This window comes from Tachypleus tridentatus, chromosome 12 (genome assembly GCF_004210375.1).
Source record: "Tachypleus tridentatus isolate NWPU-2018 chromosome 12, ASM421037v1, whole genome shotgun sequence".
Lineage (NCBI taxonomy): Eukaryota > Metazoa > Arthropoda > Merostomata > Xiphosura > Limulidae > Tachypleus > Tachypleus tridentatus.
In genome coordinates this window covers 95,928,222-95,952,993 of record NC_134836.1, presented here as the reverse complement: position 1 = coordinate 95,952,993, position 24,772 = coordinate 95,928,222, and the positions used below count along the sequence as shown (strand labels likewise).

Here is a 24,772-nt window from a genome sequence, read left to right as displayed (position 1 = left end):
ACGATATGTGTAATTCCAGAAAGAAAAAGTCTGATAAACAGTCTTTCTGACCTTTGTGTTAGTCATTCACTATTTTATTTTTTTTCATGTACAGTCACTATGGATTACTTTGTCAAGTTTTTGCTTGTTCAGAAAATATTTTGATTGTTCATAGTTCCAAGTTAAATGCAAGAACAAAACTTTAAAATGTTTACAAGGTTTCTCGCTGTTTTTCAATTTTTATTGCTATAGCAGTCCTGCAGTTCAATCTAAAATGGTGGATGGTTGGTCCCAAACTTTTCAGCCCCACCATCATAAGCACACACCAGTCTTCAGAAAAAAAAGGTAATGTTTGTTTTGTTTTTGAAGTTTGTGCAAAGCTACACAAGGGTATCTGTGCTAAAACCATCTGACATAAAAGGTAATGAACTTGTGTATCAGATCTGATATTCAGTATTTTACTTGTATATTTCTCAATGGGATACTCATGCTATGGCTCATATTTTTGACTAAATGACATTTTATACACTGTTATTTATCAGTTATTTTTCTGAAAATATTTAATCTTTAAAAATACCCTTGATGTTAAATTTCTTTGAAATAGACATAACAAATGTATGTGCATTCAAACTCATCACTATGGCAGGATAACTTGGAAAATCATATCAATATATATTAATAACAATTACCAACAACAAAATGTTTTTTGACTGATAGCACTTAAAGTTCAAGTAAGTGCACCATCAATGATGTCAAAATTAATTTATCACTAAAATTACCAATGGTACCAAACTAAAATGAAAGAAATTGTTCAAAATTACCCAGGTTAATAATATCTAATTTTTTAATGAAATTTAACATGATTTAAATGTTACATACTTTTACATGTTAATAATCTTTTTTTCTAATAATTATGGAACTTTCTTAAAAATGATTTCAATTCTGATTATCTTTAAGCGTATTCATACGCTTAATTTTTTTTAATTTTTTTACAAATTTTTTTTGTAATTTTAGATTTATGTAATTAAAGAAAAACATTGGTTCTTGTAATTTAGGATGAACAATAAATGAAAATAATTTTCATACATAAAACTTTGACTAAGTTCATTTACAATGAAATGTGAGCCAAACAAAAACATAAATACAAAACAATCTCCCAAGATATTTGCTTAGCAAGTGAATTTAAAATTAGTCATGCAAATATATGAAAACATTTGTATTATTCTTTAAAGCAAATATATATTAAGTCATTATCAACAACAGTAATCAATAACAGAATACAAAAACACATCACACTGGAAATCTGTTAATGGTGCTCGAATTATTTTTGCATATCAAAAGATAGAGGCATTAATATCACAGGTGTTCATTTGATTCAGATGCTGAAAGATGATCTAAAAAGATATGAAGATGATTATGCAAATGTTTAGGTTTATTTTCACCAGTTGCCTGAATGACAAACTGTTTTCTAAATTCCACGTCTAGTTTGGAGTCAGTTGCTGTATTTAATTTTTGTTCATATAGGAAGTTGGCAGCACTTTGAGGGAAAGGCAGATTTCTCCTGTAAACCTGAGGTGATTTCACAGGTTTTAACGGTACAGACAAATCTAAGGAATCGACAAACTCCTGTTGCCTCAGTTGGCCTCTCTGAAACATTTTATTGTGTAGGGGATCAAACTCACTACATATACTATTTATCTGCTTTGAATGGATGTTTTTGTTTGAATTATCCACAATATTATAAATAGAAGAAAGATTCTGATTACAAAGTGTATTCTCACACTGAAATGTTGGAGAAGTTTCACTTTTGGATATAAAAAATTTATTTTCTCTTATTGCTGAAACTTGATGCATTTCAAGAGGTTTATGCTGAGTAGGGGATGAATAGGATAAAGTATTTAAACCTGAAAATGAGTGAGAACTGTAAGTATGAGATATAGTTTTAGAAGAGGATGTCTTACAATGAAGTGAAGTTTGATTTTCCATATTTAATGACTGGCTAATAATATTGTGCTGTTTTATATTTTCACATAAAGATTCAGGAAAGTTTCCACCATACAAAAAGTTAAATGCAGTGTCCTTAATGGTTTGCTTGCCTTCTATATTGCCATAAGTCAAGGAAGGGTTTGTAGTTTCTAATGGTAGGAATGGAGGTAGACTCTTTGTGTCAGAATCACCCCTCTCAGAATGTATTTTTAAACTTGGTCTTTGACAATGCTGATATTGATAAGAAATCTGTTTTGAGGAGTTGCAATTCCATTTAAGTTTATGGTTTTCCTGAGTTAAAGCAACAACAGCCTTCTGGAGCATTAACATTTTGGCATTTGTGGATTTTACTTCTAAGATGTTTGATTTCACCATAACTTGGAGTTCTTCCTTTTCACCTTGAAGCTGCTTAATTTGATCACTTAACTTCCTTGCTCTCTCAACACTTGTGAGATCCTGTAATTTTTCCAACTGCTGAACTTTGTTCTGTAAAACTTCATTTTCCATTACATAGCTTATTAGCTGCCTCTGAAGTTCCAAAACATTTGTTTCCTTACGAACAGAGGACACTTTAGAACTAACTATCTCAGCAGAAAAAGAAACTCCTTTTCCTGATTGACTATTTTTAGGTAGGGAACCAAATTCTATCACTCCATTTCTTTGTAACAGATCATCTTCCCTATCATGATTTTTAACATACTGAACATACAACTCATGAATATGAAATTCCAACTGATCTTTTTCAGTTAGTGCCATTTCAAGTCTTTCTTTGAGTTGGCACCTTTCACTTTCTAATTCATGACAAGCAGCCTCCAAGTATGTAATCTTGTCACAAAAAATACTTCTTTCCTTTTCAACTGGTTGCAGCTTGACTTCTGTATTGTTCCTTGTCTGGTGTTTGGATACAAATTGTTCATGAGAGTTTGCATAATATTCTCCATCTTGTGCAGCACATGGTTCATCTTTATTATCTACTTCTTTCCTCAATAAAAGCCCTTTCAGGTTAATAATATCGAGAAGAACTGACAGTTCATCTACAGCTCCAAACGTACAAAGTTCTCTTTGATCCCCTTCTTCTTTGTCAGGTAAGTTAACATTAAAGGTATCACTAACAAGAGTTAAACTGTTACTTTGGCCTTGATATCGACAATCTGAATCTAAACCACTGTCTTGTTTATTATCATTCTCCATAGTCAATCTTCTATTTGACTCACCACTTAAATAGTTAATGTTACTTGTGGGTTTATGCTCTGAAGAAGAACAATGAGATGACTCCAGTTTTAGATCATTGCTTTTAAGATATCCAGAGACTGAGCAAGCTAGTTCAGATAATGGAACTTGGTTAATAAATTCATCATTATAATACCCTGTCCTATTAGTTTGAAATCTCCTACAATTGCAATCACGTACTGACTGTTGCTGGATATCCTGAAATACTGGAGTGACATTATTTTGAAACACCTCAGCAGCTGTCATTCGTTCTCGGAGTTCCTAAAATATTATACAAGAAAGATCTTAAATCATGAAATTTTATTCTGCTTACACAAAATGTTTAAAGAACTCTTAATGCTCAATAAATTTATACATAGGTTTATACATAGGTTTATACATAGGTAAGAAGACAACAAACTAATGGGCATCCCCCGATTGTCTGAATATGAATATGCTGCTTAACAGACTTATGTTCATTATCAATTTTTTATGTTTTTTTTAAGAGACTATATGCAGAGATAATACATTGTCTGAGAATAATGAACATACTTTTAATAAAACATGTTCTAAAGGTACTTTCATTATGCTTAGTCTCAATACATAACACTGCATATAAGCCATTCAGTTCCCTTACCTAGGCTTACCTGGTCAATTATCTTTGTAATCAGTGCAAGTGGGTAACATAGGATAGCATTTCGTGACAAGAATCAGATATTGTAATCTACAAGATTGTAAAACATATGTGATTACAGATAGTCTTAAATTTAAAATCACCTAATTTTTTTTAAAGTGTATCACTATAATTATTTTTTTTAATTGGTTCAAACCAAATATCACAATTTTTAGGTAAGATGTGGTAAATATCAGCTGAGCTCACATAATACAGTGCAAAAGTCTTTCAATGGCACAAAAGAATAAACTAGTTCTAATCTGTCACAAAAAGGTAGCAAGATAAACTGATCCAACAAAACTATTCATCACTCAATTACCATATTCTCTTGATAATTATTATCCACAAGAATGAAATGTAAAAAAAAAATCCCAAACGTACAGTACTCAAATCAATAAATAACCAATTACTAAAACTTTTCAGAAGGTGGGATTCCTTTTTGTATTTAACCCACACTTGTTTATTTTTAGTTGCAAATATTATACTAATAAAACAATCCAGAATGTTAACTGCTTCATTTGCACCCTGGTGGCTCACCTGTGAGTCTCGAGACTTTTGATGATAAAAATTGGATTTCAATACCTATTATGGGCACAGCACAAATAAGCCATTGTATATCTTTATGCACTGGGTCTAACTTGACTTGGTTGTAAGGACGTTTGACTCATAATCTGTGGATTATGGGATTGAACATATAACCATTCAGCAGTGTGGTGTTATAATTCATTGATAAAACAACAGTTCAAGAGTTAACAGTAGGTAATGTTAACTAGATGTTTTCCCTTGAGTAACCTGACACAAAATTCAGCAAACAAACAATGCTTCAAAATTATAAACTGTATACCTAATCTAACTTAGAAAATGCAAATATTAGCATACTTATAGCTATGTTGAATTCAGTAGTGATTAGTATTATGAATAACAGTAAGTTATTAAACACTTTTTAACTTGAAGAAAAAAAAAAGACAAGACTAGGGAATATTTTGTTCATTTGGGGCATAATAGGAAATAATTTAAAAGACACTATTGCCTCCATGTCAAGTAAAGTCAATAAGCATTGCAGAAATAAGTGTCACATGCTAAAGTATGGATAACACAGATAAAGATAGTAGGCATTTTTTAATACTTCACTAGAAATGCACTAGTTTTTTTAAACCTTAACTTATAGGATATAGGTTTATATGATCACAAACAATTTTATGTAGCTTTGTAAAAATTCTAATTTTTTTTTTTGCAACCTTATACATTATGGAAACTTTAAATATAATAATGTTCCTTTTTACAAATCACAGAAAAATTAGTTCTTAATAAAATAAAATTACATACGATAATTGAAGCACCCTAAAAGTTAAAGATTTAATAATACCTGATCAATTTACTTTTGAACTTTTGTATATGTTTTTACAAATGTTAATTTACTGGATGCACTGTGATGTGACATACTTACAAATGTATACATTTTTCACAAGAAAAGCTTATTACCCTGTACTGGTGTATAAAACCAAAGGATAAAATTGACATACTTATGTTTAACTACAGCATCCACTTTTCCACACTACTTGTACACATACAAGAATTTCCCAGTTTGCCCCTGAAGAAGAAAGATCCACCTTTGGAAAGCACTTGGGTTATAGGGTTTTTATTCATTTCTATTAAGACTTCTTAAACCTACGTTTTTCTAAAATCATAAATGTACACATACAAGTATAATGATGTCAAAATAATTCTAATTTTCAACATGTTATTTATGTATTTTAAATTTTTGGTTTTGCTTTCAATTGTTTTTCTTACTGGTTAAAAATAATTTTTAAGTTTACATTAATTAATTATAAATATAGTATTATGAACTACTGCAATAAATTAAAAAAAGATTTAATAATTAAATTGTCCTTCTGCCTTAGAAACAGCAGAGCTAAAATTATAAAAAAACAGGTATGTTTTAAGAATACATTATATTCACCATATACTGTTAATGAATCAATTTCATCAATTCCTAGAGAACTTTCAAACTCAAAACACCAAGTTAAACTCTCACTGAAATAATTTACAAAGGAAAAAATAAACACACCAACAAAACCAGTCTCCCTTAACACTGATACATTCCCTACATCTGTGAAGTGTATTGTATTTCTGATTAGTCACAAAACAATGTGAAAGATCCTGTGACATTCCTTGGTCACTTCAGAGTCAAAGCTTTCTCACACTCCATAGAAAGTTAGAGTAAATAAAAGCCAAGGAGGTCTCTGGGATGTTGTATAGTATTTAATACAAGACTAATTGTTTGCCAACTCAACATCTGTGGTTTATTGTTTATGACACAATAAAATTCATAACGAACCTAGCAATAGAACACAGGGCATTATTCTGTATAAAACGTCATCTTTTTACACCATGAAAGATAATATAACTGATTTAAATACTACATCAATATATATCTTTAAACACTAAATCCACCCTTGGAAGTATAATAAGGTATGTTTAGCCATTAACACTAATGCTTCCGCATACTGTAACACTATCATTTCTCAGATTTTCCAGATGCAAACCCACCAGTGAAGGTCTTAGATGCCCTCAAGATTTCTATTAATTATGATATTCTAAAGAAAAGTCCAAAAAAGATACAGAGTAAATTAGAGGTCAAAAGTGTGCCTTCTAAACACTACCACAGAATCATGAAGTTTGTTGTTTAAACTGATTGTACAGGAAATGAGAGATGCAATAGTCTTTTCAAACCTTCCCACAGGATACACCAAAATGAACTCATACTTGGCACTGTGTTTGGCCAGTTTTTAACATTTTAACAGTTCTGATTATTATTTTGTTCTTCCAAAACATCCACCCATCATCATCATCAGGTAGGATTACCACATAATTATATAGAAGTAATAAGTAATAGTAAAGCAATCATAAACTTAACAAATCCACAGAAGAACAAATATAAAATTGGAATAAATAACCATCTTTCTAATGTAGGTAGAACATGCACAATGTAACAAAACAACTGTATTCTTACAAAAGGATGAGTTAAATGCACACAGTTAATGAGATGTTTATTTCTGAAAAATTATTCAGATGTAATTTTACACATCACATTACACGCTTGTCCATTTAATTTTTAATGGGTATAGTATAGTGTAGTATACAATTTAGTTTTATAAAACCCATCACCACATTCAATCAAAAACAAACATCAAATTCAAATGCAGTTGTAAACAATAAAAAAACAAACTTTCATGAATAATACAATGTTAAATGACAAATACTTTCCATGTCTATCTCTGACAGATGCATAACTTAAACCTGTTCTTATAAACTTTGCACGTCATTAACAGATACAAAGTTATCATTCAAATATTACATCAGCTCAAACCTTAAATTACTAATTTGTTAAAATATATTTTAGAAGAAAAATAAATTTCATTTCTTAAGAGTTCACATAAACTTTATTTACTACAGCACATTTCAACTAATAGTTATAAATCTTGTTGAATATATGTCTTCATAAATATTCTGTTAAAAGAAATATGCACTGAAGTCAATCCATACAGTAAATACACAAGTATTCTAGCAATTTATCCAATTTTATTACAATAAAACAATATTTTATGAGTTTCCTCTTTTTTTCCACTAAAGCTACTGACTATTAGTTCTGTATAGTTTTTAGAAACTTTCTAATTAATGTTTCTCACCAAACATTCAATTTCCTCAATTCTTTCTTTACAAAACTGTTTGAAGAGAAGTACTGATACATGTATAATATTTTTACAGCTAGTAATATGAACAATCTTCAGAGAGAACACCTATGTCATTAAGGAAAGAAAATAAATCCAACAATGTGAGCACTTTCATTAAAATGTTTTTTCCTTCAATCTAACCACTGGAAGTGCTCAAGGTGTTATGTTTTTTTCCTTTCTAATATTACATTTTTCTGTTCATCCTTGTGTTTATGAATATCATGATTGATCAAGTATGTGATACTATTTCTAACTGGAAAGTTACATGGTGACAATTCTTGATAATGGCATAATAAAACCTAATCATTAAATCTATGCTCAGGTAAAGCAGTGTTGTGAATTAAAGATCTATAGTACGCTTTTTATTTAACTGTTGTATGTATAGGTGCTTCAAGCATAAGTACAAGTCAGAAATTAAATGTAGTAAATAATATACATGTTTACACTACAGAATATGTTTTATATTTTTTAAATTTACAATGAAATAGTTATAAATTTTCAATATTAATAAACCAATCTTAAAAAAGGAGACATTTGATGAAGTGTAAAGCATCCTTTTCTGTTAAGAACAATAAATTACTGGCACTTATTACCTGCAAAAGTTATTCTTTGTAGTTCTCTAGTCTACTTCTACAAAATAAGATTATAAAATAATTAGGTACATATAATTCAGCAACAGACTGAAAACATGTATAAAACATGTACACATCCAATTCATTTACTGCATAAGCTAGAAATATGTATATTATAATTTATCAAAAATGTTAAGAAATAGGATTTATCACCCAAAACTGTATTCATGTGCTTGGTGAGAAAAAAAAAGATTTAAACATTAGTGTAAACCTAGTATTTTAATGAAGAACAAAATATATTCATATTTTTTAGTTTTTAGAACATCATCTATTTAAGAAATGTTTTAAAATCACCATGGGGAACTTAATGTGATAAACTCATAATTCTAGCAACTTGTTTTGAATCAAAAACAATAACACACCAAAAATTACTTGCAATGCCAAATTCTCCATATCTGCATGTACATAAAAGTTAAAGAACATTTTATCAAGATACCAACAATTCAAGAAAGCAGTGTTAGTTATAAATATATTTTACAAATTTCAACATGTTTATTGAAGGAAATTATTAATCTTTTGATTCATTTGTACCAACTCAAAATTTAACACATTAACTAACTGATGTTTATCTGTAGAACCACAAACAGATAGATAAACAAAGAGTAGGGAATATTTCAATATTTTAGAACAGTTCATTCCTTTCCCTCAACATGTACAATACTTGAACCAGTTTGTACAACCACCAGAGTTAATACAAGTTTCAGTTTCAAATACCAGTTTGCAATGTAAAAACTTTTGTTAAAATTAGTACAGTTCAAAATAAACAGTACATATTATTTTGCTGAGCTTCAGTTACTACAATAAGTGATTGCTAAGCTGACCTAGTTAAATTATACCAAACTGGCCAAAAACATATGTAATTGACCTCCCCTCTCATGTATGATTATATAACACTGTAAACAATGTTTAAGAAATAATTTGTTTAGTTAATATAAACAGCAAAAATTGCATTTAATATTTTGCTAATTTCTTGGCACAAACTTTACTATTTGAAAAACAGAATACTGTTTTGTTTAAGAATGATATATTGTGTTGCTGAACACAAAATGTAACCTTTGCACAGGACAAAATATAAGAAAAAGATTATATCTAAAATTACAAATTACTATACCATGATGTATGTGCTCAAGAATGCATTTTCACTCACTTTAATGGCAACTAGAGACTTTGCCTGTTCCTTTATAAGAAAATAAATAGGTGCTGAAATAGCCATCTCTGACAGACATCTGCTGGAAGATGAACTAACTGAACACCACACTTCCCTGTTAGGAAACAAAGTGTGTGTTCCTGGACAATCTCAGACATACAGTTTCTTCTGATAGAACTAACATCAGTAGTATCTTCATGGCTTGGTCTCAGAATCACCTCTCTATGGCACTACAAGTGTAACAAAAATACAAGTGTGAATAAATTACCTTGTTCCCTTTTTTCGTCGGTATATTATTTTGTGGTACACTTTCATAATTTGTGTATTTCTTAAAATGCACTATAAACTCCGTCAGAACAATGCAGACCAGATGAGCATTATTTGTATTCTGCATTACAGGAGGCACCAAGTTTAAGATAATACTCTGGTGGCAGACCATCTACTGTCACATTTATCTTTCGTTATACTAATAGGATCTACTCGACCCTTACGTATATACACGTCATCAGTTCAAGGAAGCAATCATCATATTGCTCCCTCTCTCTGCGCAGCTAATACAAACGCTGCACTGCTTACCGTCTTTATGCACACACCAAATTGCAAATAGCGTCACGCCTTCTGCAAAGGACTTACACGAAACGAAATATATGATCGGCTGTAAACACGCCTGACAATGTACAAAAACCTGATCATTGTCTTACTGCACTTACCACGAAATCGCTGTTGCATTGAAAGTATCTCCTGAGCCTTTAAAATCGGTTGTTCGAAATGGAAAGCAAATTGCCATAACATATTACGAATCTATCGTGTTTGAGACATTCTGGTCCAAACACGTGAAAATATATTTCGACTCCCAGTTTTAGATTATGATAAGGTCATTATAAAAATTAGTACAAAAGTCTAATTTAAACACGTTACTGTGATACCTGAATGACGACTTCGTTCTACATGCAGTCATAAGTTTATAAAAACAACAACACATTTCACGATGATTTGATAATAAATATTTACTTAGATATGGTTAATTTTTGTTTCTGGTTCAGTCATAGAAATCCCAAAGTATTTTGTCTAGAAAAGCGACACGTTTGAAAAAAATGTATATAATGTATATTATTATATTTAAAACTTCCAAATATATAAAAGTCTTATTATTATCACATGATATTAAAATTATTCATTAATACAATAAAATTGCTTGCCTCGCATACCCAATGTTATACCAAATAACCGAATAATGAGGAGATGATTTTAAGGTACGGTACAAATAAATAAAAACTGTATAAAATACCGTGTAACAAAAATAATGCACATTTTAATTCGTCTTTTTTTTTTTGGTTGATTTACGATTATGAAATAAAGAAACAACATTAAAATACTTATCAGCTAAGTTGCAGAACTGAAGGAAACAAAAACACGTGTACATTTTACAAATATTTATTATGATCAGTTTCGCCAGTAAAGGCCTTCAGTAAATGAAATATTTGTGAAGCGCACAATTTTCTTTGTTTTCCTTAATTTTCTAATTTTGTAGTTGCACCAAGTACAACGGTTTCAAGTATAAGTTATATCATCTAAATCTTAATTAACTGGTTTGATAAGAGAAGGAAACTATGGCCTAAAATCTAGAAAGTACTTTAAGATCAGACTGAAAACACCAGGAAATAATTTTATATTATTTTGTTACGTATTATAATTTATAACAGACGAGTCTCCTATTTATTACGTCTTACGAATCCAAATAGCTAAAAATTTGAATTCAAATTTATAAATTATTTGAATGTCAGTTTGTATGAAATTTATATTTGCCAGCAAGACTGATACTTACAATTTTCTTCTTTAACATAAATATATTTTCATATGCAAACAACAATACACTTTATAACAGTTACTACAGTCACTTATCACATTAACGATTTAAAAACAAATGTTTTACAAATAATACTGAGTGTTCTCCCTGATCTGGAACTGAATCTTTCAACGATTGTTCACGAAAAGCACATTAATTCTATGTTGATAAAAGATACAGTGATGTTGACGGGAAGCTAGCTAGCAAGCTGCCTCACAGAGTACACTTATGTTTTTTACCGACGAAAATATCTAATGTACTTGTAAAAATACTAACGTCCGAAGGGAATTCACTGTACTTGAATAGTTGGTGATCAAAATCTATAAATGTTTCTGGTCATATATGTGTGATTTTCCGATTAATAAGCGTTTATTACTATTATAGCTTCCGAGGTTTATCGTATACCAACTGTGGCATATCAAGAAAATTCTATTATATCCCCGTATGTTACGATAACTATCTTTTACACTCATTAGGCGAGATTCTCGAAAGTTCAGTTGGCAACAATACCGGTAAACACAAGTATTTTACTCCTAATTAAAGAACTTCTAGTAACATGTGATATTAGCTTAAGCAAATCGGGTAAATAATGACGCTTGACACAGCTGTAACGACTACATGCGGTTGATGACAAGAAACTGTTAATCTAATATCCATAGCGTCACTTTAAATAAAGTTATTAACATTGTTTTAGAGAGGTAAACTACTACCATATATTTTAAAGAATCTAATTGGTTGTTGGTTACTATCGAGTGTCACTTTCTTACTTACTGTGGTTTGTTCGTGTGTCTTGATTAACAAAGACACAATATCTAATAAAAAACACATCAGGTTTGAGAAAAAAAAATGCGGCCAAAAAAGGATTGACTGTGCGACTTAAAGAAATGAAATAAAAATTGGCGGCCAATGTTGTAGCTACACTTAAAATAATTGTACAGCAAATATTAATACAATTTGATAAGTCGCGTATTTTGTTTTACCAACCATCATGCCCGAACTCGAATAAAAAATGTAAAAGCTTAATAATAAATTGTTCTAATAAAAATATTAAATGAACATGTTAAGCCCAGAATAGTTGTGACAGCTAAAGCAAACCTGATCGTAATATATTACATTACCATTCATTATGCGAATTACCTTGATAAAACTCTTAGCAAGCAAACTTTTCTCATAGCTAAAAATGTTAAAAAAGACAACGTTCTTCAAATAATGCAATAAAAATATTCTTTAAACACAAAAACACACGTAACGCTAATTAAGCAAAATATGTGGGTCACAAACAAAAATGCAGATGGTTACATACATCTAGAAGTTTCCAAAAATATATTTAAAAGTGCACATGAAATGTTTCCTCGCCAGGTAAGTAAAAACACTTCTCAACCTCAAAGCCTTTGCAGTAAATCGTTCAAGAGTAAAAACAATGTCACCTGTATATTCCAGGATAAATGTTTGGAACGCTATGGAAAATAACGTAAAAAAACAAAAAAACACGGACTCAAAGATGAAGTACTTTAGCGTGAGGAGACAGAAATGCATGTTACAAAACATTTTATATGCTTTATAAAAAAAATCCCAAAGTGACAGTTTTAAACTAGCATTGATTCTTTTCATTTTTTGTTCACATTTTCAGAATTACTAATTAATAAGAAACCATCTGATGTAACTTCAGAAGGAATGACTTTTTATAGTTTATTTGTTACAGTGTATAGGATCTAGGAAATTAGGTTAGGCACTAATAAACATGTTTTACAATGTTTAATGCAAATTTGTCGCTAATAAGTGTTGTGTTGGTGTTGCCTACTCTTATCAGAAAAGAAATACAAACGTTTCGGGTGGAGTAAAATTATCCATATAGAACCTATAGTCCATAATATATACATATGCACATTTTTGTAATCATATATTTGATGGTTCAGGTGAGAAAAGTCCAGTACTTTAAGTTTTATCTCCAGTTAACGTTTGTATAACTTACGTTATTTGAATTTTACAAATCATACGCGTTTTAATGACACAAAGACGTCAGAAAAGTCAAGTTGAATTTTCATTCTAATGTCCATATCATTCCTTTACGCGTTATAAATTTTTACTATAAACACATCTTGCCAGCAACATACTGTTTCAATTAAACTGGATTTATGATTGCTTTATATATGAATTACACGACATACGAACTTCTTTCTAACCACATACAGAATATCGCTACCGTAACATCAGGGCTTGACATATAAATATTAGAAACCCTTAGGAATAACTACTGTATGCATGATAAATTATTAGCGCTGATACAATACAATAGTAGTCGATACGATGAATATCTGTATATTGATGCCGTGATAAGTATCTAGACACAGAAGTTTTACTGACGGTTTGTTACAAGTTTGACAGTCTTGTCTGTAATATATTAAATATATCACTAACAATGTCCTGCTACAATGTGAAGTAATTCTAGAAAGAAAGAAGGACATTTTTTATTTATTTTTTATTTTTTTTATGCTTACGAGGCTGGTAAAACAAACAAATAACTCTAGAGTATTACGCCAGGAAAACTCTAGAGGGAAAAATTAATAATTAAATTTAAAATGAGCTCAGATAATAAAAAAACACAGGTAACGGCTTCACAATATGTATCGTAACGGTGTATCTCTCCACCCCTAAAAAATGATGCATCCTCAATACTACATTGTTGTCTAATATTCCAACAACTGTTATCTTAAAAGTATGATGTGATAATTAATAGTGAATATAAAAGTTTAGAATGTGAAACTTTTTAAGGTGTTCAAATATTAGAGGAAGTTACACAAACAAGGTGGTATTTCATCTTATAATGACGCTACAAATATGCATAGGAATACAGATATAATCGCTAGTTCTGTGTGTACAGGGTGGCCCGTAAGTCCCTACCCATCCATATGTTGTGTCTTAAAGTTATAATACTAATGATGAGTTGAAGGCAGCTGTTACCGCGGCATTTGCTATGTTGAGGAAAATGTCTCACAGAACATGGCGTCGCATAATATTGTGCAGCGAGAACGAGGGACAGCACACAGATACACTGGATACATAAGATATATGGATGGGTATGAACTTACGTGCCACCCTGTATATCAGCGTATGTAAACAGTATAAAAACGACTTTTCAACAGTTTTTTCGTACAAGTGAAATTACTTTAATTAAATAAATTTCAATAAAATAGGCTTTTTAAACTATCTTATATGGGATCTAAACGACCATGATTCTTTCATTGTATCAGGTAATTGTCAGGTTAGGTCTCAGCAGTCCAGTCTTCAAAACATGCATATATAACCAGCATAAACGTTGCAAAAGAGACGGATCAGTATTCTAACAACAAAAACAAAATACACATTCTGACAGCACACATAATTTCAAAGTAAAATTCAATTTGAACTGAGATATAAAGAAATGGTGAACCTGTACACTCCGATATCAATGTCTTAAAAACAAATCTGTTAGAGAAATCTAACATACGTGAAAACCTATCAAATGAATAGAATAATTGTGAATAACAATAACTACAGAACCAGTTACACGTGAAAGTAGAACGTGTATGTAATAAGGCAGTTAATTAAAAATAAAGGACCACAAAACCGGAAAATTACGTCAGCAACTAAGGTTCAAGTTGTTAGGATGCAAATGAAATAGTTTCGTTTGTTTTGAATTTCGCGCAAAGTTACACGAGGGCTATCTGCGCTAGCCGTCCCTAATTTAACAGTAAGACTAGAGGGAAGGCAGCTAGTCATCACCACCCACCGCCAACTCTTGGGCTACTCTTTTACCAACGAATAGTGGGATTGGCTCTAACATAATAACACCCCCACGGCTGAAAGGACGAGCATTTTTGATGCGACGGGGATTCGAACCCGCGATCCTCAGATTACGAATCAAGTGCCTTAACCGCCTGGCCATTGCACAAGTCAAAGATAAATCTGGATAAATAAAGACAGAAACACGAGAAACACTGCTGAACCTATACATGAAGTTACTGATATCTGAGCTACGTGCAGAACGTAACTGCTTGTAAAACCAATAATAACTGACATTAAAGAAAAGCTGATCGATAAAAGTCTGACCAAACAGATGTTGTCACCATTACTAGCTAAGCATATCATACCCACAAAAGCCTAGTTTGCGATAATTTGATCTTTCCATCTCATTAACAGTCGATAATGTCTAAAACAATCACCGAAAATCAACAAACCAATGAGAAAAAACGGGCAGCCTACACTGGCAAACAATAAATAAGAGACATATCTAAGGTGACATTTATACGTGAGGAAGAACTAAACTCTTAAAAATAAAAGAAATAAAACAAATTATGAAAGATTCTATGACCAATGTTGTGTGTGTGGTCCTTGATACTAAGTACAACAAAGGTATCCTTGCTCTAACAAACTGTTTTGAGCACAACACCTGGGATGCAAATGATACGGTGTTACTTTTCTGTATTTAATTAATTCATCGTTGACAACACCTTCCCCACCTTAGCTGAAACGCTATTTAAATCCCTCTTTGGAAACACGTCTAGGTGAATGGGTGTACCGTATTTTAATTGGCAGAGCATGATAGTTAGTAGTAATATGTGTGATAAACTTTATGCGTCGTAAAACTTTTAATGATACTTCCATGACGTATCTTTTTTACTTTCTCAATACAAGTATCCACAAATAACATTTATCAAACAAAAGAAAAAAGTTAACTCAGCGTATGGAAACAGCCATAAAACTATTTCAATTAGCGAGTACTTATTAGATTACTGAATGGTTAAAACTACACGTATTAAATTTTTCTTCACATGAGTAGAGTGAGTTTTTAAGACTGCTGCACCTTCACATCATTATGATTCAATGGAAAATTTTGAATTGATAGGACTAGAGCAGTAATTATCAAACTTTAATACACTGCAACTGTCTTCTAATAACAGAAATATTAAATGAGCACACTATGTTAGAGTAGAACTGTTATTATTAATAAAGTAAAGATGCATTACACAAAACTAATATTCTGGCAATCAAAAGTAATGTCGTTTTAACATAACACAAGAATTTGTAACCAGACTCTTGAAGACCTCTGAACTAAAGATGAGGCTGCTGGTTCACAGTCCTGACCGTCAGTTTTGGAATCCTATAATCGAATAGCGCGATCTACTTTTAATGCTATAACACGTCTACGGCTCCAGAGTGAGAAACGAGATTTTGCAGTTCGAACCATGAACCCTTAGTTAATCACATACAGCCATTTAATGAAAACGTTTTGTGGTTTGAATGTGTATTACAATAAACTAAATAAACTGCATTTCATTACCTTCTCTATTACCCAAAAATGTATTAGAAAAAAAAAACACTTCAATAATACATTCTGAATAAAATTATTATTAGATACGCAAACACACATGCACAGATATGTAAATACATATCTTCAATACATAGTAAAATCTACAAAATATTGAACTGGAATTCTGGAACGACTACTTTTTCACTATATTCAGCAGAATATGAAATATTTCAACAATGAATTAGAACAGCGCGCTTTCTATGAAAATCCAGTATTTGAAACTTCCGGTATCTTTTTTTTTTTTTTTCCTTGTTCGTCTATTGCGCCGAGTAATTATTCAATAACTAGTTTCAGGAAGTGTGTTGTCCGAAGTGCTTTTGTTGTAGTCTAGCTGTAAGGCATGGCGAGTCAAGCGGCACAATGATGAAGAAGATATTCAACAAGTGCGGGAAATTGTGCACAACACAAAGTTAAACCACAGAATCATCCTGTGTACTGTAAGACAAGTGTGGTAAATCATATCGCATACGCCAAAATAAACAACTTAATATGAATATTTTATTAAAAGACTTAAAACCACGTTTTCTACTGTTTGTCTATGTAAATACATATGTACATACCTAATAAAACACAATATATTAACCAATTCAACTCTTACCCTTTTGTGGTAATGTGCTTCGGAAAAGTCTAATCTCATGTTTAGCAATGAATTTCAAAGTAGTAGTGAGATAAACAGAAACTTTGGGAAAAAGAAATTGTTATACACAATAATTTTTGAAAAAAAATATATTGAAAAGACTGAAAGTTGAGCAAACTGTTTGCCGTTCAATCCTATATACGAGTGCATCTAACACTAACAAAGATTACAGAGTGTGTTATAAACTTAGGTGTTAAACCAGTGATTAAAGACGATGTAATTCACTATTTCTAACGACAGTCAAAAGCTGAGTCATTGTGAGATATTAACACAGTTTGCATATTTGTATTTGGACAGTAAAGCGAAGACGGAACTCATTTTATATTCAAAACTACGACGCTTCCGATAATCATTGTGTGGAAATTTAAGCATAAGTATATGTTTCGGATATTCACGCAAAGCTACTCAAGGGCTATCTGCGCTACCCATTAATAATTTTGAACTGATGAAGAGGAAAGCTTAGACAACCACACCCAGTCAACACTTATGTTAGTCTTTCAGACTGAATATTAAGATCTGACCATCAATTAATTATGTATCAACGGCCACAAAATGTGTAGAACGAATATTTAACGGCGATAACGAGATGCAAACATTGAACCTGCAGATCCGCAGTCCAACACAATAATCATTGGGCTATATTCGGACCTATTAGACATAAAAAAGTACGTCATTATTATTTCGATATATTTGTTATTTTCTTGCTTTGATTATTACTTATAGAACGATCTGATGTACCCGTACGTTAGGGGAAGATGCTATAATAAATAACAAAGAAATCATAGATTTCACACAATTTATTTATAACGCATTATCGTAGTATTTATTATTACTTCACCAAAGTAATTGTATAACCTTAAAGAATCAGTGTGTGTGTGTAAGGTTTATAAGAACTCAACACACACAAACAAAGAAAACACTGTGCGATGGATGGGATAACTTTGTATGAAGAGGTAGCGAACAACATGGTGGCTGTAGGTTGCTTTCTCTTACCCTCTTCTAATACCCAGCTATTAATGTCCTTCTATAGTTTTCACGTGACAATTAACTGACAGTCATTGGCCAGAGAACCATCTTACGGGCCGAAGTTAAAATGTCATAGATAAGTCGGTATTACTCAAGAAACGGCTATGCATATCAGCCTTATGGTGGCTGTTAAGAGTAGAAAATTCAGCTGATTTTATGTAGTACCACAATAGTAGCAGCAGTTTTCTTTATTGTATCCCTCAATATAATGCGCTAGTGTACTCTGCGAAATATACACGAATTTGTGTATATCTCCCCCACACTGTATGTACGGAGTTTATAGAATATTTAATATTATTTTTAATGTAAGGATATAAGAACTGCCAATACAGTTGTGATAAACTTTATTGTCTTTATTATTTCTGTGATAACATTTCGACAATCTTTGACTTTACAGAGCATTTTTTGGTTAGCCTTAGGTAGGTGTGTGGATGACCAGCAAGAAAACAAAGTAGTTCATTACCCTCAGCAGGGCACATAGAGTGACCTTGTAAAATTAGGTTTGCATCTGGTCACAAATGTGGCCGTGCATAAGAAACAAACGAATTTAAACCATCTCCAAAATACTGTAGATAACATATATTTATTTGCGAACATTTGGGGAAAATATATATATATAAAACTCGTTCGTTAATTCTTAAAACACCATGTGTTCACTTCTTGTATCTCACTGTTCTTGTACTTAAACAAACATGTTTGAAAATACAATTCATACAAACCAAATAATATCGTGTCCAATGAATATAAAGATTTATTACGAGACAGTAATTCAATACGATTGTTACTTATGTGAGTGTATATTATTTCAAGCTTCACCGTTTTGAAGATTAACATTTTCAACAAACAACTAAACATTTAATATTTATTGACACTAGTAGCTTTGTATGTTATAGTCACATAGATTTCTAAACATTTACAAAAATTCTGTATAATATTTACCTCTATTTTTCAAGCTTTGTATAAATTTTTATAATAAGCGTTTTGATATCCCTACTATATATTCATATTTTCTGCTCAGTTGTATTTCACAATTTCAGTTAATAATTTGAAAATGTTAGTTTTTATAACATAAATTAATTTTCAGCACATTTTTACTTAATTTGATAATTGAATTTACAATTATAATTAATTTATCCTTGAAAATATTTTTTCGAATCTCAACTACAACTGCTGCATTTAATTCCAAGCAGAAATCCATATTCTGTTATTTTTAGTAAATGCCAGTAAAGATAAGGAAACTATGTGCGAGTTTGTGATTTTATGAAATAATCACTTTATGCTAGGTTTTTATTGATAGCAATAACATGTGATTCACAGATGGTTTAAGAAAATTAATGTATGTAATTTGTTACACGTTACATGAGAGAAAGAACTTAATTATAACACACGCTCGCTTCCATTGATAATTAATAGCATGGTAAATCCAAGATAAAAACAGGCAAATCATTAAAAATAATAGGTTATTTATTTTTAAACCATGATTATGGTCTTATATTAAACCGAATTTAACTTCGATAATGCAGTTCCTTAAAATGATGAAGTCATTGACCGAATCTAAAAAACTTCGAAACTGTTAATACTGTTACTATTATAATTTATCTCTAACGTGTCTCTGATTTATTTTGTTACGTATTACGAATTCAAAGTGGAAGTTTGAATTTAGAAGTCCAAAGTTTTCATTTTGCCTTGGTCGATCAGAGTCGAGTCTCATTTACATTTCTTTCTCGGCTTCCATACAAGTTTGCTCTTTCGCTTTTTCGGCTTTGATATGAACTTGCTCTTTCTTGGCTTCGATACGGATTTGTTTAAGCTTGATTTTATTGAGTTTTAGCTGGATTTTCAACTTATCTTTATCACTCAACTTTACTTGTTTGAAATAAAGCACAAAGATACACAATGGTTTATCTGTGTTCTGCCCACCATGGGTGCTGAAACCTGGTTATTAGTGGTGTAAATCGGCAGACATACAGCTGTGTCCCTAGGATCACACCCAAATTTGATTGGCTAGTGGAAGCATTAAAGTATTCCCCTAATGTTTTCTCTGACAACAACTTATCATCAACTAGTATTACAATAACACACTTTTTAGTTAATTTTCTTTCACTGATTGTTTTTATCCTCTAATTATAAAATTTTGACAATTTCGAGCAATTCACTTTTATCTTTCTAGTTGTCTGAGGGAGGGTGAGTCACGTAAAGCTCGACAATCAGACATGATAATTAGTACCAATAAAATGAATTAATATTTGAATGTAGAACGAATTTTGTCTCTGATTCACATCCTGGACGAGCCCCCAGTTTATTATGTCACGTACTATAATTTATTATGGTATGTATTAGGATTTCAAATAGCTTAAAAATTTAATTTAATTTTTAAAAGTTAATTGAATGTTAATATGTATCAAATTTATATTTACCAACAAGATTAATACATACAATAACAATTTATAATAACAGTTATTCCAAATAAATTTATTTATTAAAGTTTTACAAACTTGTAAACAATACTGAGTCTTCTATCTGGTCTGTAACTGAGTATCTTATCGACGGTTCACGATCAGCGAATTAGTTTTGAGTTTATATCAGCACAGTTCGCTTAAAGATAACTAGCTAGTTCTTTTCTTGGTTGGCTTCAAACCGTTTACAAGCTAACTTTTCACTGGTGAAGATATGTAATGTCCTTGGATAAAAGTTAATTAACAAACAAAAAGACAGACAGATATGTAACACGAAATAAATTTGATACCATTCTAAAAAAATCGCTCAGAATGGATTACACTACGAATTACTGCTACAGGTAGTTTGTTTGTTTGTTTGTTTTTTAATTTCGCACAAAGCTACTAGTGGGCTATCTGTGCTAGCCGTCCCTAATTTAGGAGTGTAAGACTAGAGGGAAGGCAGCTAGTCATCACCACCCACCACCAACTCTTGGGCTACTCTTTTACCAACGAATAGTGGGATTGACCGTCACATTATAAAGCCCCCACGGCTGAAATTTCGAGCATGTTTGGCGCGACGGGGATGCGAACCCACGACCCTCAGATTACGAGTCGCACGCCTTAACACGCTTGGCCATGCCGGGCCTTATAATAAAATACCGATGAGGCCTTTTTGTCAATACCAGGGCTCACTAAGCCAGCTGGAATACGCTACAGTTAGTTTGAACTGCTAAACAAAAGCAAAAAACAGTGACTGAAGACTGAAGCTACTTCAAAGTGTACCTTATTTTCTCTTTTAGCCACCGCATCCACGAAAACTGCTTACTATTAAAGCTGGTTTACTTATTAAATACTTCATTACTTTTGTCTACAATATGTATAGAACAGATCCCTAAATTCTCTTGTCTCGCTTACCACAGTCTCTTCACTGGTAAGAAGCTGGTGCAATCCCTGCGTTAGTATACATGTAGTTTCTAGTCTGTAAGATTTCAACACATTCCTTTATAAGTGCCAGGGTATCAATTTATTAATGTGATATTTTATTTTATCCTTATCCCAACTGGAGGTGATTTTAAATGTAAAACATGCGAACTCAGCATTCGTTATACAATAAGACCCTGTAAGTTAAGAACAGGGAGGGTTGAGTAATTAGAATATTAAAAATGATTCAGAGTTCTTTTCTCTTAACCATTCTACCACGGTACATATATATACATATATACAGGGTGTCCCAAAAATATACACACACTTTGAATAATTATAACTTAAACTTTCTTTTTTACAGGTGCAACTGATTTGAAGTAATGGCATAAGCTTTGTTTGTTTGTTTTGGAATTTCGCACAAAGCTACTCGAGGGCTATCTGTGCTAGCGGTCCCTAATTTAGCAGTGTAAGACTAGAAGGCAGCTAGTCATCACCACCCACTCTTTACCAACTAATAGTGGGATTGACCGTCACATTATAAAGCCCCACGGCTGAAATTGCGAGCATGTTTGGCGCGACGGGGATGCGAACCCGACCCTCAGATTACGCAGCTTAACGCTAGAGAAAATGACTAAGCTTTGAGAAAATGAAACTTATCTTAAAGTGCTACTGGAAGTGCAAAAACGGTTTAGAAAGGAGTTTCAAACAGATCCACCAACGCGACTCACCATTACTCACATCAGTGATAAGTCTGAAACAAATGGAACTGTTCAAGACGTCCATAAAGAGCGTTCTGGAAGGTCGCAGTCGTCCACCAGTCCCACACGAGAAACAGAGCTGTTGGATAGTCTCCACTGATCTCCAAGAAAACCTGTTCGGTAAACAGCCCGTGAGACAGAAATCCTAAAATTGAGCGTCCATCGCACGTTCAAGTGCGTTCATTGGAAACATTTTATTTCTGGCATTAGTCCACGCCCTCAATGAAGATGATCCTGACCGGAGAGTTGAATTTCGTGAGTGGTACCTGGCAAAATATGCAGAGGATGCACAGTTTCCAAACAAGATTGTCTGGAGCGATGAGACCACATTTATGTTAAATGCCTCAGTTAATCGTCACAATTGCACCTACTGGGCACCTCAGAATCCGCATATTATGGTTGAACACCACGTAAACTTACCAGGTGTTACAGTGTGCTGTGGATTATCAGGGTTTGGCGTAATTTGACCATTCTTTTACGAAAACACGGTCACTGGTCTTGTTTATCTGAACTTGCTGCAAGAATCTGTCGTGCCACGCACTCGAGAGCAATTTGGAGATGAGTTATATTTCCAGCACGATGGAGCACTTTCCACTACCATCGTAATGTGAGGGCCTATCTTAACGAAAATTTGTCGAACAGATGGATTAGGCGAAGAGGTAGCACTGAATCTCCCCCACGTTCACCAGACCTCATACCTCTGAACTTTTTTTTCATGGGGATACGTCAAAGACAAGGTTTATAGCACAAAACCTGCAATAATCAATAAGCTTAAAGCAGTAACTGAAAGATAATGCACCCAAATACCAAATGAAATTATTCGTGAAGCTTGCAATTCCATCTATCCGCGTTATCAGCAGTGCCTGGATCAGAACGGTCATCAGTTCGAACACTTGCAATAATTCAAAAGATTCTTCACTTGTCTTCTTAAACTTGGATTATAAAAACTAGATATATCTTAATAAACATTATAAATATAATCAAAGTGTGTATACATTTTTTGGGACACCCTGTGTATATGAAAGAAAGAACGAAAACAAGTAAGACTGGATACTGTGGTTGTCCAGTGTTATAGTTTCTGACATAGGATAGGGAAAATGTTTATCTCTGGTCATTGTTTGAGAGACCTAGGAGAATCAGGAACTGGACCTCTTCCTCCCTTCTTTGTTGTTTGATTGTCTAGTTGTGTTCGATGAAGCATGCATAATCCAGTAGCTAGGAAAATCTATTTTTACAACAAGCGTACGTGTGCTACGATTGTCCGTAGGTTGTTTGCAAACGCGAACAACACTTTTCAGGTGACGTTAATTAGTGTAAAGGAGTTTTTTTGTTTTATTTTTGTTGTTAAATATTTCGATTTTTAACGTTCATTATGAACAAACAGTCTCGTTCTCGCAAACAGTTCCACAATTGCCGATAAAATATACAGTAATAATTTTATTTTTTAGAGAAATACCTCTTTAAAATTAAAAAAAAAACTTAATATATTTAGCTACCGGTTGCCTGGTAGTAACTAGGTGGCTCCAGGTGTAAAAAGTTTACTTTTAGTGAGAAATACTCAGGTCTATGTGTTAGCCTGCATTTTTTGTTTTCGATATTTTCGTTCAATTGTATAAAACGAATATTTTATAAAAGAATAAAATACTACAAATTTAAGAATTGCAGAAATGGATAAGCTTTACTGTTATTAAGAAGGAATTAATTATATGTTATAACATCAGATTTATTTTTTTAGAAATATAAATATACTGATGTTTTATTTACATTAGTTGATATCTCTACAGCATCACAAAGGTAGTCCAGAACTTCTGCGTGTGCGCGATTAATATATACTTTTAAGTTCAACAAAGATAAAAAACCTTGAATTTTAAGCCTATAACATAGATGTCCATTAACAGCTTTTTCTTATTTATAAATAGGAAAAACGTTCTTTATATACATAAAAGTGTATTAACTGCACCAAAAACTTGTTTTATTTATTCTTGTATCACTATGAAACTGATATATCCTTAAAATCCATTTCTTTTAAGTACGCGTATTAAAGAAAATTAATATACACTTTGTATGACATTTAAGGTAAAAGTTAGAGAATAATCCAAAACGTGTCATCTCCCAGAGCTCCTGCAGATGACATATACTCTATTTACACTACAGGTACATCAACACTCCTGTCAAGCTTGTACTAGAACGATATATATATATATATTTTAAGCTCGCGTTACAGCTAAAAAGGTATATAATGCTTGTTACCCTTCTACATCTTCCCATTTCCTCGTTATACACTCCAGTTGAAATGTTCAATCTTGTTCAGTGTGCCGTGTCCACGAACTGTTCGGTGCCTGACTTTGTTAAACAGTGCATACCAAATACACTTCACTGTTTTGTAAGTTCGTCAACAACAACAGTTTTGTTGCTTGGTCACGGGAAATACCT

General features: G+C 32.1%; 1 protein-coding gene across 3 annotated transcripts; it reads right to left on the bottom strand.

Annotated features, from left to right (window-relative positions):
* Window positions 1-1,023: 1,023 nt before the first annotated feature.
* Window positions 1,024-24,772, bottom strand: LOC143234072 (uncharacterized). Of its 3 annotated transcripts, none has more exons than XM_076471119.1 (3): window positions 24,590-24,772; window positions 9,361-9,590; window positions 1,024-3,456 (listed from the first exon to the last, which is right to left on the bottom strand). In XM_076471119.1, exons 2-3 carry the CDS (start codon window positions 9,424-9,426, stop codon window positions 1,336-1,338), a joined length of 2,187 nt encoding a protein of 728 aa, XP_076327234.1. In that variant the 5' UTR covers window positions 9,427-9,590; window positions 24,590-24,772; the 3' UTR covers window positions 1,024-1,335. The 3 variants fall into 3 exon arrangements, with proteins under 3 accessions (XP_076327234.1, XP_076327235.1, XP_076327233.1); XM_076471120.1 differs by lacking the exon at window positions 24,590-24,772 and adding an exon at window positions 3,822-3,898 and having other exon boundaries at window positions 9,361-9,887; XM_076471118.1 differs by lacking the exon at window positions 24,590-24,772 and having other exon boundaries at window positions 9,361-9,887.